At 39.0% G+C, this 21,775-nt stretch overlaps 1 protein-coding gene across 5 annotated transcripts in view; it reads right to left on the bottom strand.

Moving 5' to 3' along the window:
* Positions 1-21,567, bottom strand: part of ADGRG6 (adhesion G protein-coupled receptor G6) — a 111,568-nt gene extending 90,001 nt beyond the window's left edge. For 3 of the 5 annotated variants that reach the window (XM_039568767.1, XM_039568765.1, XM_039568768.1), the window contains exons 1-2: positions 21,268-21,539; positions 15,533-15,633 (exon numbers count right to left, since the gene is read on the bottom strand). In XM_039568767.1, the coding sequence (XP_039424701.1) occupies positions 15,533-15,633; positions 21,268-21,269 (103 nt within the window). In that variant the 5' untranslated portion in view covers positions 21,270-21,539. Of the gene's footprint in view, positions 1-15,532; positions 15,634-20,766; positions 20,864-21,267 lie in introns of those variants that run through there. The other 2 variants (XM_039568766.1, XM_019289591.3) reach the window with 2 other exon arrangements.
* Positions 21,568-21,775: the final 208 nt, after the last annotated feature.

The raw sequence follows: 21,775 nt of genomic DNA, 5'->3' as shown, positions 1-21,775 counted from the left end.
GCTCCTGCTGCTCCCAGCCAGGTGACAGCCCAGGGCACATGTGGATGTCCCAGCCTGGGTTTAATGAAGCTGTTGAGCTACAGGAAGAGGATGCATGGGTGTGGGTCCTGGGTGGGGACAGCCAGGGCAAAAGAAGAAGTAGCCAGGTACTCTTCAAGCTGGGAAAGAGACAAAGATCTGCAAAAGGTCTGTAGGTGAAAGGGAAAGGAGAGATAAGAAGTACCTGCTCACTCACATCACTTAGTGGCCCTTTGTTATAGAAGACAGGTTCAAATTAAGGAGAACAAGGTGGTCCTTCACACAGCAGGAAGTGGACACATGGCACGCCCTGCCTGAGGACAACTGTGGATGTAGGAGTTCAAAGGGAGTGGGCAACTAGCTGGCAGAAATCCATCGCAGGCTAAACAGGGAAGCCACACCAGCCTCAGTTAGATTTGCATTCCCAAAATGGAAGGGGTTAAAGACAGGGAGAGTTTTGAGGGAAAGTATCAAGTACACAGGCCTTGTTTTAACTCTTCTCTTCCAGGTGCCCAAATATGAACACTGGGCTGGTTTGACCCTTGTCTTAAAGAAGTAACAGACCTACTTCTGTTCCAAGGGCAGATGGGCATCAAGTTATAGGAAAAAAATTATTTGATGCAATCTGTAATCTGAAAATTGACACAGTTATTAAACATTTCATAATTTCTAGAAGACTCATTTGTCTTACCACTAGCTACAAGCCTGGAGAGTAAGAAAAACAACCTTAGCTCTAAAGGAAATCCTTTTTTAAGTCTGGTGTCTTAAGGATTACGATCCTTGTTCTTTTTGAGGATGTTGGCACCAAAGACACTAAGGAAGCAGAGGGTGCTTGGCACTGCATGCCAGTTCCAGTCTTTCATCTAGCAGACTATCTTAACATCAAAGATATCCCACCCTTTACTAAATATATTTATTTATTTACTTTATTTATTGCTGAAGAAGTAGGAATCTCTCCACAAAGCTCTGGGCACCCTGCCATTACCTCGGATACAGAGAAAGATTGTATGCATTACAGAGAACCCCACTTCCTAGAAAAATGCCACCTTCCCTCAAACTTCAGTCCACACAGGATCTGCTCATCCAGACTCCAACACTCTTCAGTTGCTCCTTCAGAAACTAACACTGCAGAAGTAAAAGTCTTAACCATTTTTTCCCTAGATAGGTATTTTCTTGTCACTCTTTTGTTAAAAGTAACAAGGAATCCCCTATTCCTAATGCTAAGTGTTTTGGTTTTTATTTCCAACAGCACAACACAAATCAATCATCAGTAAACTAAAAATTACTTTGCCTTAAAAATAAACAAACACACCTAAAAGCAAACAAGCAAGAAAAAAACACCCCCAAAACACAACCCAAACTGCACCCACACATCACCCTGGAGAGAATACTGGAAAAGATGAAGAAATGGTATTTTTCAAATGTGTAACCAGAAATTCCCTGAAGCTATACATAGAATAAAAAATTGAAGTGAAAAAAATAATCTTTCAAGTGACAGGAGTATGCTGGAAGTATGACAACAGAATATCTCTCTGTTGCTTTTTTTCTTTTTTATTATGAAATACTGTTTTCTGGTGTTACATAGATTGTGCAGAGACAGGTTGCTGTTGTTCTAATTGCTGGATCATTCAAAGGCTGAAATAAATAATTAAATTTAAAAGGAAGTCGTAAGCAAATGGCTTCACAGGGAAGTAGTTTGATTACTCCAATCACTGTCAATTTCAGCTTCCTTATAATGTCTCAAAAATATAGTGGAGAACATCTTGATTAAGTGGGAATGAATGAAACAAGAAAAATAAGTAAATTACATTTTGTTGAGGACTTTCTGCTCTGCATATGGGATACATTAAAATTCTAACTACACATATCTAAGAGTAATTATAGTTTTATCTACATATACACAGACAACTCAACAATATAACCCCTCCCAGAAACAGTCAGACACCATTAGGGTTGCACAATCAAGGACGACTGAAGTTAGGAAATGCCAGAGTTAACCTTCCTCTGGCCTTTGTGCACAGATAATTGAAAAAAAATCGTCAATTACATAATCACATACTACTGTTTTTGCAGGATCTCATTCAGTGCACAGGAAGGACAAATCCCATGAAATAAGCAACTTTGCAGTATCCGGCTTTACTTCTGTGCTTCCATGTGTTACCCCCAGCCTTGAAGTGATTCCAGTCCTCTCCTGAGACATTATCACTGACTTCCTCATGAGCTCTTCTGTGGTGCTCATTAGTATAACATTCGAACGTTTCTCCAACAGTCATTTTATTTAAAACTTACAATATGGCTGTGAGGGAAGAAGTTCTCTTTAACTCATTTTACAGAAGTATAGCTGGGGAATATCAAGATCAGAAGAATCTCCCGATGTTGGGCGTCTCCTTTCAGACATGCAAGAGCTAACTTGTGATTTGCAGCATTACATAGAGGTTAATATAGTCAAACACAGTTCCTCTTCGCATCAGCTGCAATCAGAGATGAAAATCATTCTATAAGTTTACGTTAGTGACAGAAACTGAGACACATTAAAGACAGCCGAGAAATTCATTTGCTGAGCCATCTGTAACAGAAAATAGTTAGAGAGAGAATTCAGTTTTCTAGCACAGCCTTCAGCCACCCTTGCCATGAGATCTTCTTGCAATCCAGTTCCTCATTCAGTGTACATATTTTACCTCTGGCCGCACTTTAAGCAAAGACCTTAAAAACCATGTTTGTTTTCAGCCTCCTGGCATGTCTGCTTTATACAAAACTAGAGGCCAATGACAAAAAGCAGGTGGCTTTGTAATAAACTCTCCATCATCACCATAGACGTGAAAATGGAAAAAGCCATAGGCAACCTGAATTCTTCAATTCTGTTTTTTCCTAATTACTGGGTTGCCAGCTTTCTAGCCTTAGTACTTTTTTTAATATATTTTCTTCCTAGATTTTTCTTCTATTATTTAAAATAAGTCAAATTTGAAAACTACCCTTGTGTGACAATCATAGGAAACCTTTCCCACTGGTCTGCCACACAGGTTTCCAACATATCAACTAAACTAGCAAGTGCTGATTCTAGATTATCATTCTCTATTTCACTAGTTGAATCCCAATCTTTTCCTCACCTCCACATAAGACAGGAAATTACTGCAAAATAAAAATATGTACATGTCTTACTCTTTGTCAGAATTGGTGTGATTAAAGGGTTGTGTTACTTTAAAGCCATAACAGACAAGTAAGAGCCATTTAATAGCATGTGGCATTTCAGAAATAAACATACTGTCATAATTAGGAAAGACAGATTACAAGGATGTGGCATTACCCATATGTAATTGGGAGCCTGGATATTCACTCAGACCTCTCTTATTGCTGCTGATAAAGAGGTGCTCACAATAAAAGCCATTATTCATTCAAGTCTCATACAGATATATTTTTCCATGACCAAAGCAGCCTGCACTCAAGAACGTAATTTACTTAAAGTGTGGACAAAAGATCTGTGCTATGTGTCTGGATTTATAAATCTGTCAGCGCATGTAGGCATACAGGAGATCCACCTGCACAATCCAAATAAACACAATACCGTGTTTCCATATGGATATTTGTCCTTAAACTGATACAAAATGTTAGTTCAACATTGGCTCCTATTAAAGTTGCATCGTAAACATATAATGTTTTAGGATCATTTTTATCAGCCATTTTTATAACTTTTAATAATTGTATTTTTTAAAGTAACATCAAAGAACAAGCCACGCAGATTTATTTATGGCAGTACATAAGCACAGGGTAATGGCTGATGCCACCTCCAGACTATATATCTCCAGTGAGATATGATAATTCCACTTAGTACCTGTTTACTTATGAAAGCTCATGTTACATGGAGAAAATTAATAAAATACCACCATTATAATTATTATTTAATATTTACTGTATGACTTTAAGTGGACAATCCTCTTTGAGTTTCATTATAGCTTTAAAAACATAACAGGCAAGTTGCTAATCTTACTGAAAGCTTCATATGTGTAATACATACCATAACCCCAAGAAAGGTCCATAAGGGAACATATTTACCACGTCAGTGTTTAGACTGGGCATACTGGTCTTCAGTGTTTCTCATAATTGTTGACAAATTGGTAAGTATAGCCCAACAGTGGCACATAATAGTGCAGAATATCTCCCTCCTTTCCAAGCAGCTGGTTCTTGAATGTACATAGCACCTTGGCCATACAAAGTCTACTTGACTGTCATATTTGTTACCATCAGTATTTGTATACACACATCTAAGCTTACACGCTGACACCATAATTACTATAAGGAATGATATAAGAGGAATAAATGGGGACTGTTGATGAGAACTATTGTGAGGGCCAGTATAAAAAAACTGAACCTCAAACACAAAGAGAATTATGACAAAGTATAAAGAACAAATTGCAAGTACCACAGAAGAGCTTCCTGGCAAGAAAAAAAGTTTCATCAACTGCTGTTAAGTAGTTTATGTTTGTGACTCACAATGGTCACGTTTTGATGACCAGATTCTTGTTTAAGACCTTTTTTTTTGTTATTACAATATGTAACACCATTTTTCCATTCTGCTGTCATTGCATCATTTCTTATATTGAATTCTGCAAAGGAAAACTAATTGAAATCTAACGTGAAATATCAAAAATTGTGAAAAGACCTGATTTTTTTTTTTTTTTTTAAGTTTGGCTTGATCCCTGCTAATAAAAGATGTTTCTTCAGATTTCCACATATTTCAAGTGAATAAACACAGTAGCTGATTAAGATAAGAAGCATTGTAGACCTCACCCTAAAGATTAAAACTCTGGCCAGGCTGAGCTGTCTTCTCACTAGAAATGCATGCACTAAAGTAAAATAAGAGGAAAGCTCAAAAAATCATGCCACTAATAATCAAAAGCAATTCACTTCAAAAGGAAAAACAATGCTTTCCTCTGTGCATTAGTATTAAAAACAAGAGTGGATGTCTGCGTTCTTATGATATTTTAACTGACTGACAGTTACCAAACAATCCCCAAACAGATGCAGTAAACCTAGCTGAAAAAGAGAGTGATAGAGCAAAAATGCTGGCTTCTCCTTGGCTCAGTTTTTGAGAGTGCTGAGAATATTCATTTCCCACTGGATCTCTGGGAATCTGAGGTGCTCACTCCCACAAATGGTACCATGTCTCACAAAAAGCAGGAGCAGTGCTGGAAGAAAACGTCTTTCAGTACCAGTCCTTCCAGAAGAGTTTGTGCATCTGAATTTTTTGCTGCAGCTCAAGTCAATTCTTAAGTACCAAGAAAGGATTCACATGACATGGTGATTACACAGACAAAAAACAGAATACAAAAACCTCTTCCATTTCACTGGGTGAGATCACAGTAATCTGCAGACAAAACCAACAAGTTACAACATATAATCATTGCCAAGTGTACACAGCAACTCTTCTTTTGTTCTTTAAGCCTTTTTCCTTTCTGAACACTGAACAGTGATGCAGCACCATGCAAGCTAAGTCTTTTAAAGCCATGGGGCAGAACTTTGGCCTCTTCTGACAGAGGAACACTGCTTGGCCAAGACACAAACTTCCAAATAGGTTCTCATTGGACATTTGGGAAGGGATTTTCCAAAGAGCTCCACAGTGATGCACCTCTGCTCTTATTCAAGGATAGCAAAACCTGCACTGACTTTCGTGGGACCCAGTAAAATGAATGTTATGCAGTCCATGGAAGAACCACCAGAACATACACAGCTGAATATCCACTTGAGAATTTCCTTATATTTTATTCCAGAAGTTGTGCAAATTTATTTGAAGATTAAAGCAGATTTGTCTCAATTTCACTATTCCTAAGCATAAAAAAAGCACACACCTTCTATAAGATGATTTCTTTATTTTCTCAATCATGTTATTAGTAAGTTATTTGCCTTTACTTTCTTGAATACTTATTTAAGAAAATGAATGCTTTTAAGAAAACACGGCAAAATTTTAAAATTAATGTTGTAATCTGCTCCTTCAGATTCAGGACATTTATTACACCAGAAAAATGATTAGGATGATAAAGCAAGATAAATGTTTTGAAAACAATAGCTTTAAAAACTGGACTCTTCTCAGTTACATTTCTGGCATCTACTACATTCCATTGCTATGATGTGCTATTCAGAAAAGATTTATGCAGCCAAGCATATTTTTCCTAAGATCTTAAGTTCAGCTATTAATTCTATGATTAAATTGCCAGTAATTCAATTCTGTTAAGCCCTTAAAAAAAGAACAACTTCAAATACTTTTGTTGAAGGTAGTAGTCAAAGGAGTCAGTAAGCACAGGAGTTGTGTCAAATAGAGCACTTGTATCACATATGTCAACACTGCAAATAAAGAGGGAAAGAAACCCACCCAAAACTAAAGACAACTGACTATGCCAGATATTATTTGCAGGTAACTTTTAAGTTACAATTTTTTTGCCAGAGATCTAGAAATTTCTCATTTGTTATTACCCATATGTGAAAAATATGTGCATAATTTATTAGAGAGAGGGAGTGTGTACATAGAGAGATGTTTGCCTTTTTAATCCTCAGTACCATCTTATGATTGACATGTGCCACCAGAAGGAGAAATTTATTCTACCAATGCTACTTCTGCCTTTTTGGCTTTCATAGAGATCTTTCCAGGAATGCAGAAGGGTTAAATGCAATTCACTTGAAAAGCAGTAAAATAATCACTTAACAGTAGAGCAATTCCTCATATGCAGAGACAGACAGAGGGAAGCCCTGACGGGTGGCATTTCTGATATACAACGCCTTTGGCAGTTGCAATAGCAGGATTTTACCAGAAGCACATCCAATCCAAAATAAGATCAAAATACTGGACATCACAGAAACAGTACACTGTCAAAATCTGACATGCCAAAGAAAAAAACATACATTTTATAAACCAATTATATAATGAACTGTAACTGGATCAGCTGGTGCACATTTGAGGCACCAGGTTTACCCATGTGAGGGAGGGGGCCCCTTATTTTTATTGTTACACTTCCTTTAAGTATCTTTATCCATCCAACAATATTTTTAAAACCCCACAACTTCTAACCCATTGTACAAATGATGCCTTTTTTCAACACCAGCATTTTGCCCTTTTATTTTTGTGTGTATATTACATACATACATGAAATATAATGGTTCTTTAAACCAAAATTAAAACCCAAGATGATTTAGCACCATTTGGGTGATTTGTTTTTCAAAACACTGGATGGGTGGGCACCCACACCCAAAATGAAATCTTTCAGTTATTTTAGATTTCATTGCAAAAGACATATTAATGTGTTCCTTTCTGTTTCAGAAACTGTTTTCAGAAACTTACCAGACAAGTGATTTCAGGATGCTCTGTATGCTTTCAGTATGATATATCACTAACATACTTTGGGTGTGGAAGACATTTAGACAGAATCAGAAGGAAAAAAACACTAAAAGATTCAAAATTTAAACCCATTTATTGACATTTCCTGTAAATTCAAAACAATGAGAAAAAACAGTTGCACTCACACCTCAAAAAAAAGTCTCATAGGACTGGGTTACTTGTACAAATGCCTCTGTGATAAACTTCGACCATGAGGTCTTTCTCTCCACCTAAAAAGCAAGTTCTGATTTAAAAATGCCTTGAGTTTCATAGTATGGATTTGTCACTGCACAGTTCTTAATTAAAAGAGCTCTGAGAAGCCAGAGCATGCATCTGAACAAAACAAACTCTGTTCTAGACAGGGAGTTGCAGCTTTCTGTCTGACACCCGTTAAGAAGCATATTCATGAGTGAAAAAAACTGGAATTAGGAAAAAATCTCATTGCATTGTATCCTTTCAAAAATTAGGTTAGCTGTGTGACAGTCTTCTCATGGATCTACCCTGCAAGCTCTTGCAGATATTTAGCTCTGGAAAAAAAGTTGGTTTACAGTGTACTGGGAGACAGTTGGACTGCTTTGGGGATATCCAGAAGAAAAATGGTTTCAAGAATAGGAACTCACTTTTTGTCACTATTTAATTGAGTAAATTATTTTCCAATACACACTTTTTCTGTCTACAAGAACTTTCAAAAATTAATTTGTCTGAAAATATGCCATGCTGACACTTCCACACAATATAAACTCTCTTACATCTTAATTAATATTGCATTAGTTTTAGAGGATTGTGCAATCTGAGTCACCACTGTGGTGGCCTCTATTGTCAAATTTGACTATTTGTTACACTGGAATTGGGACAAACCAGTAAATAACTGAAAAGATGTTCAGAAGTTACTGAAAAGGAAATTCACAGAATGGGAATTGGTAAACATGTTTGGGAGCTGAAATCTTGAGGACAATTAGCAAAATTGTTTCCAACTAACAAATTGAAAACAGTCAACATATTGTTCAAGCAACTGTAGTTCCAGACAATAAGGGAAAAAATAAAGCAAAAAACTCCACGAAACCTACAACATGAAAGATCATAAAAGAAGAGCACAAGTTCATTGTGGTACCAAAAAAAATAGGACAGGAATTGAGTTTAGAGTCGAAAGTGGTTTGATCTATCAAGAGAAGGCAATTAAAATTGACTAGTGTGAAAGATATCTGGAGGCCAGACTACATAGGCAGACCTCTAACTCTGAATTATACGTTAATTTTCCTGTACTGCAGCAAGAGTTAGAGCCTAGGCTGTCATTTACAGGAACCGAGCAGACTAACGAGCACTGAATGCAGACAAAACAAGAGGGGTTTCTGAAAACCCTCCCTTCCCTTGATATGCCTGCTTGTATTATCATATCTAGGGCAGGAAAAGTAGTTTTGGTTCAACGTACCACAGTAAGGGATGTACTTCTCTCATGTAACTTATCATTATTACTTTAATATTTTTGTTAACTCTGTAGAAAATGTTCACACTCTGTAGCTAAAATACATTGTTTTCCTCCCACAGGAGAGATATTTTTCTCTTCCATGATAAGACAAAGAAATTCAGAAACAGTACATGTGAATTATTTAATCAGATGTTTTTCATACACAATTTTAACAAGGAATATAACTTTCCAGGTGAGTTTTCTTATATCGCAGTACCTTACTAGATTGTAGCTACAATTCCCTCACTTGTTTTTTTTCAGATTCTTGAAAAATACACATCATATGTCTTTCTTCATTTTAGTATTGTATATCTATCTCAGACATCTCTGTGCTGTGGTTGTGTGAAAATGCAAATGTTAACATTTCTCTATCAGAAAGTGATAACTGAGGTCTTGATCTAGTAAGCATTACGTGTTACACCTTGTGCAAAACACTTAAGCAACCCCACTAAGTAAACATAATACTATGTTCTAGCGAAAATAACCATGGGCATAACAACAGGCATGTAAAATCTGCCAGATCAGCCCTTCTGATTAATTAAGAAATGCTGACTTTACAGTGGTAATTATGCACTTATAAAAGGTCCATTGGGATATTAAATCAACCATTTTAATCACTCAGTATTAATTGTGATACATATTGAAATGTACATCACACAATTGCTAGACTTGTATGTTAGGAACTTTTACCTGGAGACTTCTGTTTCTAGTTAACACCTTCACTTCATGATGCAATGCTTCTCACACTAGTAATCCACAGGAGAAAAAAGGTGGCACACTCAAAGACTTCAGTTTTTTAATAAGACAGAAACACATTCTGTTCTAAAATGTTCATTCAGTTTATTGAGAGAAACTGACAAATACCATAAAAAAATAATTTTTTCACATAATAACCTCTATCAGGGCAGCCGTTTGTAAAGCACAGCCCAGCTGGCCACAAGTCTTCTTGGGGCTATTTTTTGGATATACTACTAAGGTAGGTACTTTTATTATGTGTTGTCATAAATAGTATTGACAAACATTCAAACTTTTGTTGGCCATGTTTTTAATTTATAACAGAGGACAGAGAAAATGAGGCAAAAATAATTTATAAACAGATTCCAAAATCCTGTAGGTCATAAAGATAGGACCTTCTGTGACAGGTTGTTCTTTCTTTGAAGGCATATTCTTTATAGCAGTAGTATATTTTTTAGCCTGTGCTCTAATAAAGGAGTGCAGAGACCCTGTACAATGAGGCTGTAGTCAGCTTAAAAATGCCTGAGCACATTCCATATCGGTTTGGCTGTGGGGGCGTATCAGAGGAGGGGGAAAAATCACTGTGCTTTTAAGGCAATACTGTCATGGTTAATGCAATGAGGTCGAAACATTTAAGGGAAAAGAATTACCAACACCATCAAAAGATTATAGCTAAAAAACGTAAACAGAGGTAATGAGAGGCAGGCTCCTGTGAAATTCATTTCAAGAGTAATTTACTTTTATATTAACAAACTGTCAACTAGGGGAAATACAAGAAAGACGACTAGCAACTTTTTCTCTGCAAGATTTGTATGAACAGAAATTGCAAACATGCCTCAAGCCAGCAAAAATTTAGATATTAAACAGAACATAAAGGGGATAGCTTATGTTTTGTTTAAGCTAAATTAAAATATAAAAAAAAACCTGACAGAGAAAGAGGAAAGAATAAAAAAACCTTGGAGCTATTCATTAAATACACAGATTCCTCCTGACTAATCTCTCAATTACTCATGATTTATGTATGCCTCTGTAAGGAAAGAGACCGCCAGACTGAATATTTTTTCCAAACTTTTTACATTTCCTGACTTTTGCCATAACTTTCAGAAATAAGAATTTCCATGCCCGAGTCAGGGACGGCAGTATCAGTCACATTTACCCTGCTCTGCAATAAATGCACACCCATTCCCACCTCTGGGATGCCATGAGAGAAGTTTGATAAAGCACCAATAACAACTTTACAAAACCACTCCCTCTGTACGTGAGGATTGTGCTGACTGACTGGGTTAATGCCTTGGCACTTCAGTTCTAGCTCTGCACATGGTAAGAGAGAGGAAGATAAGGGAATGTGCTGACAACCATTTCATCATTTGCCGGGTGATAGGATCTTTGGCCCCTGTCTGGGGTAGGCAGCTTGAGATCTGTGGTGAAAAACCACACTTCCTGACTTGGCTGTGCCAGATAAAGCCCAATCCATTTTCACTATGTCACTAACTCTTGCTGCTAGCGCTGGTGGCATGAGCAATACTTCCCACCATATTGACTTCCCATCTCTTATTAGGCTTCTGAACCCACAGATTCACTCTGAAATGCTCCCATAAACAAGGGAGGACTTTAATCCCTCCTTTATCTACACAGGCCCAATTAAGGAGCATAACAGACAAAGAGGATCTTATATTGTGGATCATCCTCAGACATGTGGGTGAAGGACCTGACTTCAGACTTATTTTTTTTTTCTTGATGAATTAAATACAGCACAAAATTTTACTTTGAATCACCACTAAAATTAAAATTCCAGAGGCTGTAATAGAAGTGAAATTTACACTTTGGTGAGCTCCTGAGAATTGATTAAACTGCTCTGAGGACATGGAAATGTGACTACAGACACCAGTGCACTTTACTGATGGATGACCAAAAGGACAAATGTTCACTCTGGCGTTAGCTACAGTCATAGTAATTTTGTGATAACATCAGTATGGGGCACAATCCAGAAATAGTGTAGTAAGAATTATAGATGTCCTCATGGCTTTACTAAAATAAATATTTTCCACATTCTGAATAAAACTAAATATGGATGCACAGCAGTCGAAACTTGAAACACTTATTGATTCTTATGTAATTATAAGTCTATTAATGACATAAGAAGGTGAAAACTCTTACGAGGATGTTGCCATCTTCTCAAATGTTCAAGTGTTCAAAACTGAAAGTCCAGTGCTGACAAGACACTCAAAAACTAGATTGGAAAATAATTATGCAAACTGCAATCTCCATTAAGGTCACTGAGAAAACTCCAGTTCTTCTCCTGGGTTACCATTGAGAGCACAGACAACTCCAAAAGACAGCACAATATTGAAACATTAGACATTTTGTTATGACAGCAGAAAAACAAAAAAGCAAGGGGGGACAAAAATGAACATTTTTGTGAGGTTACACACACCTGAAGCAGCAGATTTTTACTTTCAATACTGAGCTGCTGCTTCTTTATGTCAGATAAAAATGAAGCCATTGTGACAGGACAAACACCAAGACAATTTTTTAGGCACAGCAAAAGCACTGTCATATTTGAAGAAGTGCAATTTCCAAAGGATCTCCTCATTTCCCAGATTTTTAACCAAAAGAGATTCTACACGACAATGATTAAGAAAGAACTACAGATATTAGGGAAGTTTGGAAATTACATAATGTATTTCTCAGCCCCAGGGAAGGGGATTGTAGATTTAAAGCCATTTCTGGTAGATATTACTATACATTCCCAAGGACTGGGATTTCCCAGTCTTTCTTGACATCTATTTCACTGCTATCTAAACCTTTTGATGAGATGTCCTCCCCTCATTTATACTGCTGTAATTTAGGCCCATTTTTTTTTACCCTTTCAGCTACCTGGAAAGATTAGTCTATCCCTTCCCACTGCACCTACTTCCTTAAATATTCTCAGTTCTTATGCATTCCCTCTTCTGCCTATTATAGACCAAAAAAATCTTAGTTCTTTCTGTCTGCCTTCATTAGTTATGTTTTCTAGAACTCTGTTCACTCCGCTTGTTCTCTTTTGGACTCCCTGAAACCAATGAAATGTACATACAAACCAAAAGTTAGGAATATCTGAATGTCCTATAAAAGCAGATTTAACTAATTCTGTTTAAAACACCCCCATTCTAACAGTTCCTACGCAGTCCTTCCACTGGAAGACAGGCAAGCTGTTTACAAGGGAGGCAAGACATATACTTGTCACAGAGAAACTTAGGCACGACTAGATGACCCCCATAAGACCATCAGGGACATCTACCCCAGACAGGAATGGAAACCTGACAAGTTACTACCTGAGCTGTACTATAACTTCACCCTGACTCACAACACATGACCTGAAGCCAGTGTGCCCAAAGTGCATGGCTGCTGAGGTTTTAACTAAAGGACATGTTATATTTTTATCAATTTTTCCCCTGTTAATAATTTCTTTCTGTCTTTATTTTTCAAGTGTCGCAATCCATCCACTGATTCCTTTGAGGTATCAGACCTATATTTTTGGATTCCACTCCACTGGTGCACCTGCTTGTCAGTACCCTACTTACTAATTTGTGGTTAAACATTCTTTCCACAGACCATCCCTCTCCTGTCCTAAATTTTCTGCTATGTAATCCCTCTCCTAAGCTTTGTTTCCAAAAGCAGGCCCAGTACTGTAGTTTTCCTCAAACTAAACTATAAAATTATTACTTTTGCATTTTTCCATGTCACAGCATGACTGACATATTTATCCTTATGAATAGCCCCTTAAATAATCCATAAAACCTGGACCTGATGAACTTAATCCCTCGCTTGTATGTAACCTCCTCTGGGCAAAGCTTAATAAGCACCAATAGCTTTCTAAGCTTACAGCTCACTCGAGAACCTGGATGAATGTCAGGCTTTTATGACATTTCTACTGTAAATTCAGTAAAGCTTAAGCTGCCAGAGAGATTATGAATACCATATGAATCCACAGCCAAAGTGACCAATACCTTTTAAGAACATGAAATAAAAAATGCAGGAACAGCAGTGTTTCCCACTTTGTTTGTCTTGTTTTATTACAAAAAGCAGATGGAAAGACTCTATTTTGAAGCAGAACCTATGCTTTTACTTCAACATAAAAAGAAATATGAACCCTGAGGGTCTACATGCAAGTGCTGCCAAATGACAGGCTCCTGTAAGGGTAAATATCTCATTTTTATTTCAGTCGAGTAATAACAGCAGACTACCTATCATCTCTTTCATTGCTGAACAGCAAACATCTGTCTGTTGAACCTGGGCATTTCCAGTGTACCTTACTTATCTACTTATCATTCATGCAGACAGGGAAATACCTTTTCCATTAATTAAAAGTTTTGAAGATTTCAAATCTATTCCTGCAGAGGCAAGAAAGGAAAAGCCCCCACAGGGATGCACTTGAGACTGGAACACTTCAGCTGCTTTTGCCAATCCAATGGTACAAATCATTTCATTGCTGAAGAGGTCAGCTAGGGGCATATATGATTTCATAGAAGTGTGTCTTGGAGTTTGGCATCTTGGAATTTGACCCTACTTGTTCAGCACCAGCACAGCTAGCCATGGTGTGCTGCAATTAGCTGAATGCACGGGTGAGTTTGTGGTTGGCTTTCTCTGTCCTCACAGAAGGCTGAGACCTTCTGGCTCACAGGGCTTAGGTTGCTGTGAGACCCACACTTTCAACTATCAGTTATCTGTTATGAAGAGGAATTAGCAAAGGATAATAATTTTGGCGTCCTAATGTTCTAGTCACCAGGTAACAGCACACAGCAGATGTAAATGAGAGAAGGTTTTGCTGATTTACTTTGTGCTAAGAATGGCAGCTGCATGGCTCAAGATCAAGTTTGGACCAGGAACATGGGGACACAGAATCCATCAGTCAATGGAGCCACAAGTGAGGGCAGATCCTAAATGCATTTCTGGGTACAGTTTAATGGAAATGGAAAACACCTATTAAAGTGACATGAAGATGGAAAGTGCTACTGCACAGCAACAACATTATTTTGTCCTTAAAAAAAAAAAAGGGTAGGTTTTAAAAATTAACAAAAGCACTTCTTTAAAAAAATAAAAACATTACCAGAGAAGCTAGAAGCCCTTTCTATATATAAACAATCCTTTTTCCAATGGCAAGACTGTCAAAGCAAAACTACCCATCTGATACAGAATTAGCTGAGCACCACAAGCTGCTCCAAAATTTTCATATGCTCCAGAATAAACGCCAGACAATTTTTTTCCAGCAAAGCAGCTGGATCTCCTAAAATACTTTGCACTCTAGTGGTTAGGACAAGACATTTAGTGAATGAAATCTCTCATTCATATGTTTAAAGAAAACAGTCAGAATATTACATTGCGCTGTGCTGAAGTGTCACCACAGATCAAGATGACATCCGTTTAAACTGATGGTTCTTTACAGTGTACAGTTATCTTACTTGCATATACTTTGCTGAGGAATGTTTCTATTATTTGAGTCATAAAAAGCGTTTAAAAATAATAAACACACTCCAGGTATTTTACAACTTTGAACTACAGTGAAGGGTTATTGAATACACAATCTGCACGCACAAACAGTACTGTGGAAAATGGAAGAACTACATGAATACTCACAGAATTTCAACAACCAGAAGAAATTCAAGAGAGGCAGGCATTAACAAGGTAAATGCAAAGAAAGAAGAAAATGAAAGAACTCAAAGAAGAAATCCAAAGGAAAAAAATAGCAATAACTAATAACAGCAAAATTGTAAAAACCGGCAAAAAGAAAATTCAGCAGTAGCTGAACACAGGACCCAAACTATAAAATCATAAATAGTAATTATAAAGCATCACTTTCATCAAAGTGTTATATTGTACAGAATTCAGTCATGTGTAAGCATAATCCTCGGTCATTATAACTTTGGGTCCTAGATCATTTATTTATGCAAGAAGATAAATTGCTGACTTACCTGCTTGCTGCATGCATATAATATAAGTGGTAAACAAGCAGAGACAGTGCTGCAGCTTCCATTTCCAGTGATAGCACCACATTTCACTGACATGAGACATCCTGGGGGAAAAAGAAAAGCAAGCAAGAATTCAGGGAGTTTTACAACAAGACAAGAAAATGAGGAAGATACTGTTGTTAGTCAAACTATTAACTAGCAGTGCATAAAGTAGCACTTGAAAATTATGGATGGCCCTAGTATTGCTTAAATGGAGACAAAAGTCTGCTAAAAAGGGTCAGAAATTATACTGTCTGGTTCTTAGCAGACAGCAAAGTGGAAGACTGGTCAGCATTGGGTTTCTAAGCAGTTAGATGAGGGTGGAATTTCAGTAAAAGAAACAAGAAGCACAGTCTGAAAGAGTTAATTTGTAGGGGTTTTTCTGGAATAGGAAGTTTTACACATATAAACACATTTATTCTATTAAATTATATATAATATATACATATTTGTTATTAAATAGATAAAGATGGTGGATGAAAATTTGCCTCTGCCCTTAACAAGGCTTTCCATTTTTCACCTCTAATTTTTTGACAGCTATGACATTTTCTGCTGACAATTTTTATGAAAATCCTGAAACTTTCCATGCCAAAATGGAGGAGCTTATCTGTGCTGCCAGAGAAATCAGGGACATCCTGATTATTTAATAAAATAAATGCAGTTATAGGAAAGTCTCTATCAGTTATAGCTTGAAGTTAAAGTTTTCTTCCCCTTAAAGCCTAGAGGATATTTAACAGCTAAACCAAAATGTTTCCTCCATTGTGGGCAGAACAGGAAGCAAAACTCTTAATAAATTTATTCAGACCTTTAACCATGCATCCTAAATGAATGGTGTTCCAATACCTTCATGTCTCATTCTATTCAACAAGTTAGCAGCAAGCAAAAAGAAGTAACAAGTAATGAAACACAACATGCATTTTTTTGACCGACTCCTTCCTCTCCTGTTTGGTGATGGTAACTGGCTTTTTTTCAGTAAGATATCATCTACCTATACTGAGGTAGATTAGGAGAAAACTCTTCCTTCTGCTCCACAGACATTGGCGTGAACCCACCAGCAAAAGCTGGGGGCAAATATAAAACCTTTTCCAGTGTAAGCTTCTTTTTTTCCCCAAAGTGGAAACCAATGCAGGAAGATAAACCATTGTAAAGGAACAACTAATGTTTCAGCTTTAAAAACAGTAATTCATCAAAGCAATTCTGTGGGCTAGACACCAACGGGCCCAGGTAAATGGCCCTTCAGCAGACTGCTGCAATCAGTTAGGCTTCCCTTGAGTGCAGTGCTACACAGCATAGGTATCTGATTACAAAAGAAGTTCAGTTCTTTGTGGGTAGTTATATCTAATTAGGCATCTGAAGCAGATTTATTTTTTCTGAGTTATTGTAAAGTCAAACTTAACAAGCGTTGAAGACAAGCACAGAAAACATGGGGCTCTGAAGTACAAGAATCTCTTTGATTAAGCCAGACATACAAAATAACTGGATTATCAAACAATAGAATTATTGTCCTTCAACTTAGTGATCCAAAAATCCCTATTAAAATCTCAGACAACAGAAAGCTGAGGTTTTGGAACTATTACTTTTCAATGTATATAATTCATAAATCCACAATGCATTTAAGATTAATTTAGAAAACTGAATTTGAACAGAAGTCCTTTGAAGGCATGAAAACAGTTACATGCACACACGAGCACATATGGCATGCATATATACTCGCAGAGTGGGGAAATGGAAATGTTGGGGCTAACAGCTTGACATACCAGAGGAACAAATGAATTTTCCTGTTCCTACAGAAGAAAGAATTTGCAGGTACTACAACCTGCATGCCATCCTGCTGCTTAATCTACCAATGCAAACCTGTAGAAGTGGTAGCATTACTGTTTTCTGTTGTTGGTTTGTTTTGAACAAGCACAGTTACAGTTATCAGACTAGGAAACAAACAATTATTTATTAATTCATAATAAATCTGTATTGATTTTCATCAAACAGATAAATTGCCTGTATCGTCACTTTTGATATCTCTGTGAGCTCTGGCAAAGTTTTTGCTCATTTAATAACTGGAGAATTTAAGACACCATGTTTGAGATACTCAAGGAAAAATAACATGGCAATCTGCTGCTTAGGTCTGGTGTGAATGCACCCAGTCACCCTGCCTCTAGTGCCTTTTTAAAAGAACCTGAAATTCTACATTAGTCTGAAAGAAGTATTTAATTTGGCCAATTTCTATTGTTACTATTTACTTGCATTGCGATAATGCTTACAAGCCAGTACTCCATGGTACTCCAGGGTGATAGTTTACATTCTGTTTCCTCATCCTCACCCATGTAAAAAATGCTGGTCAAGAAAGATTTCAAGAACATAATCAACAACAGAGAACAGCATCAGTAAGTTCAAGCAATAAGGCAGAAAGGAGTAGCTATAAAGATTTTTCCCCAGCGCAAAAAGCTAGATAATTACATAATTGCTATTAAAAAATACACAATTCTCCACCAAAATAAATAAAACAAATATACAAAAAAATAGTAAACCATCTACTCCACTTACATTCTGTGTCATTGAAGACAAAACAATTCTCTTTACACCACTTCATCTCAGTTGACAAGAAAAAGGTTTATCAAACTCAGACAAGAATGAACACAGAAGAGCATGCTACCAAAAAACTCCACTAATGGGCACCATGAGTCAGATCTGTTTCTTTTGGAGACAATCATTGAAGAACTATTTTACAAAGCATAACTGCTAGCTGAGTGCTATAAATTAGTGAGGAAAACAGTTATTTATATGTTTTTAGGATCTTGCAGAGACAAAAAGTCAAAATTCAGAAAACTGACTTCTCACAGCCTTACACTGTGATGCATAACACTCCTGTCCACACGAGAAGTTGTCAGGGATGAAAGGCAGATAACAGACTTCCAACAAAAAGGCTTCTTCCACAAGAAAATCCATCCCTGATATTTTTATAATTTGACATTTCAGACAATTACGATAATGTGTGTTGTAACAACTGATAAATACTTCCCAGGCTTTAAAAAAATCACTAATTGCAGATATTATTCACCTCTTAATAGCCACTGTATTTATTTTAAGGTTCTTTTTCTTGATTACTAGTGTTAATCAACATCTAGAAGTGAATCCAAACAGCATATGAATAATTCTATAGAAAAATTAGGAAACAGTTCTGTGATTGTTTATATCTTATCAAGGGATGATATGGTCCCCTGACAGCACTGACTTGATGGCCCAAGAGACTCCTTTGGTCTTGTGTTATTTTAAATAGTATTATAAACGTCTGTTCTGTCATTTAATATTCTTTAACAGCGCAGGGAATGGATATTAGAACAGCAATATACTAAAACACACCATGAGTTTAGGTAAGCAAAGGGATGGACATTTGTCCATAACAAAGATCTCAGGAGAGATATAGATTACTTCAGTCTTTGTCTTTGGTTACACAAAAATTGCTGAACACTGTTCATAGTGAGTTTTCTTCTCTATTTTGTATCAATTTAAATGAAAAAGCCATGTTCTGTCCCCAGCTGGTAACACACTAGCAGCTCTGAAGAAATCACTCCAGATTGTCACAGAACCAAAACATTTTACCCAATATATCTGGGAATTATTAGGACACCTATGGTAAGTGCACATCTACTACAGATAGATATAGTCTCAAAACAGCAATCCCTCTCAAGCTTTTGAGGGTTTTTGTGGGTTTTCGCCTTCTGTGAAGTCTGATTTTTCTGAAGTCTGAAGTGCTAATTTTTCTATGGACTTGCATTTCCCAGTGTAGACACTGTGTGACATGACCAGCTATGCACTCTAGCTACCATTTCAGTTCAGTCCAGCGCTACTTTCATTCCCTATAACATAGGGAGACAATGAGCTTATTCACAATTCATTCCAGAAGAGCAAAATAGACATGTAAATTATCTAAACCATAAATGGATAGTAATTTGACACAGTTCAAGATGGAATTACTGGGAGTTTTGCTACATCCAACTACTAAATCTTTTACTCCACATGCCAGCAGCCAGCTAGCAGGCAAAACAGCATTGCCTTGTACGGAATACACAGGTCTGCAGGACAACATACACAAAATGTGAATAATGCTGGAGCATTTCATTTGTATACTGTACCATCCCAAAACATGCAATATAAATTTAAATACACCATCTTTTGTGTTCAAAACTTTGTCAAAAATTCCCTGGAGTAGGATGTGAATTCTGCCTGAGGCACACTGACAGGACTCTCTTTGGTCTTTGACATGTCTAAAGCTATTAAGGAAAAATGTTGCTGACACTTTAAAATTAAAGGAAAGATAACATCAATTTCACAATTTTTTTTCTCACATAGATTGTAAACAAAAAATATTTTAAGCTTAATCACTCTCAAGTGGAACTGCAAGTGAAAGATGATTGCAACTCACAGTTTAGTTCCCCAAGATTAATAGAGGTTAATTTAACTTTGAAATCATTACTTTAAACTGTAGTACATTAATGTCTTGAAAGATTAATTACACAATGCCCCTTAAAACTTTCATTTTGTTAAGCACTACTTGTTCCTAATTATTCTTACAGCCAACTTTGAAAACACCCTCATGATCATCAAGAGAGATGAAAAAAAAAAAAAAAAGACACTGCCTTTTAATTTAAACAGTATCAGCCCTATCAGATCCATCTAAGTCCCTTGGCTTTCCTTTCAAAAGGAACTTTTCCCAGTTGCAGGCAATAAATCTGGCTGTTTCCAACCCGGTAGCACCGCAACACGAAGTCTTTAGGAACTCCTAATTTCTGCCTTAACTTCACGACGCGGTGTGCGAACCCCCTGCCCTTTTTCATTTGTACTGATTCCCTCGGGTGCACCCACAGGTCCTCGCTCCTGACTGCGAAGGCACCGGCGGAACGCCTAACCCCAAACCTCAGCACGCCGCCTTATCTTCGGCGAGGGACAGTCAGTAAAGGAGAAATATTCCGGGGAAGGCACCCGGAGGCCAGGGCACTGTCCCGCCCGGGGCCGGTGGAGCTGGGCAGGAGGGGGAGCCTCCGACCCGGCCGCCCCTCGCCCCCCGAGGGTGGCGGAGCCCCGCGCTACCCCCGCTCCGTGCGCTGCGGAGAGTCGCTGTGCGGCTGGGAATACTTTCTAAAGACCGCCCTGCCCTTCCTCTCCCTGTCCCTACTTTTTCCCTACTTGTGCTGGCACCTCACCTGGAAGGCTGCCTGTGGTGCCAGGGCTCCTCGACGTGAGCGGCCGCAGCCCCGAGCCGAGAGGCCGGGGCCGGGCGGATGCGGGGGCACCGCCGCTCAGGGCAGGCGGCCAGCGGGGCCAAGTGTTTCGCTACTTGTCCGCAAGCACGGGGAAATTCACCAGAGCGGTCCAAAGGACGGGGGTAGGGTGCCCTGCGAAAGGCACCGGCCGCCCGGGAGCCGGCAGGGCAGCCGCCGACGGACACGGAGCCCGGACGGGACAGAGCCCTGCCCTCTGAGGTCCCGGTCTGAAACTTCCCCGTTTCCCCATTCCTTCAGCCCTACCTACCTGCACGCCTCAGCCCTGACATTACTCACCACCTTCTGTGGGTGGTGGGGAAGCCCTGCTGATCCGCCCGGGGTTCCTCGCCCCGCGATGGAGCCCGCGGGGTTATCCGCGCTCCCCCAGCGCCCCGGGCGGCAGCCGCAGCCCTCGCCCCGGAGCCCGGAGAAGAGACTTACATGGTGACATTACGGGGCGGCTCTCCTCCGGGTCTCAGCAACCATCCTCCCGCGCTGCCGCTCGCTCTGCCTCTGCCCCGCTCCCTCGCCGGCTTCTCGCAAAGGTCATCGCTCCTTGCCCACCTCTCTTCCACGCCCGCGCCGATCCGCTCCTCCTCCGCCGCGATGCTTCTCCCACCCCGCGCCGCGGCGGGACCTGCCTCTCTCTTTGCACAAGTCGGGGAAACTTCGGCGTGGAGGGAAGCCGCCCCCGCGGAGGGCAGGAGCCGCCCCGCCCGCTCCCCGCGCCTGCTGCGCCCCGCAGTCAGGTGGCGGCCCCGGCGCGGCCCCGCGGGCTGGCCCGGCCCACCGCGCTCCGGGGGCAGGACGGGCCCGGCAGCCGCCGCCACCGGGGCCCCCAAGCACCCTCCGAGGAGCTGCTCCACGGGACCGGCGCGCCGCTCTGGGGAGAGGGATGGCTACCCCCGGAAAGGCGCTCCTCGGGTGGCAACACACGGCACCTTCCAGG

This window comes from Corvus cornix, chromosome 3, assembly GCF_000738735.6.
Source record: "Corvus cornix cornix isolate S_Up_H32 chromosome 3, ASM73873v5, whole genome shotgun sequence".
Classification (NCBI taxonomy): Eukaryota; Metazoa; Chordata; class Aves; order Passeriformes; family Corvidae; genus Corvus; species Corvus cornix.
Note: the sequence above shows the minus strand (reverse complement) of the source record. Positions and strands in the feature narration are given on the sequence as shown.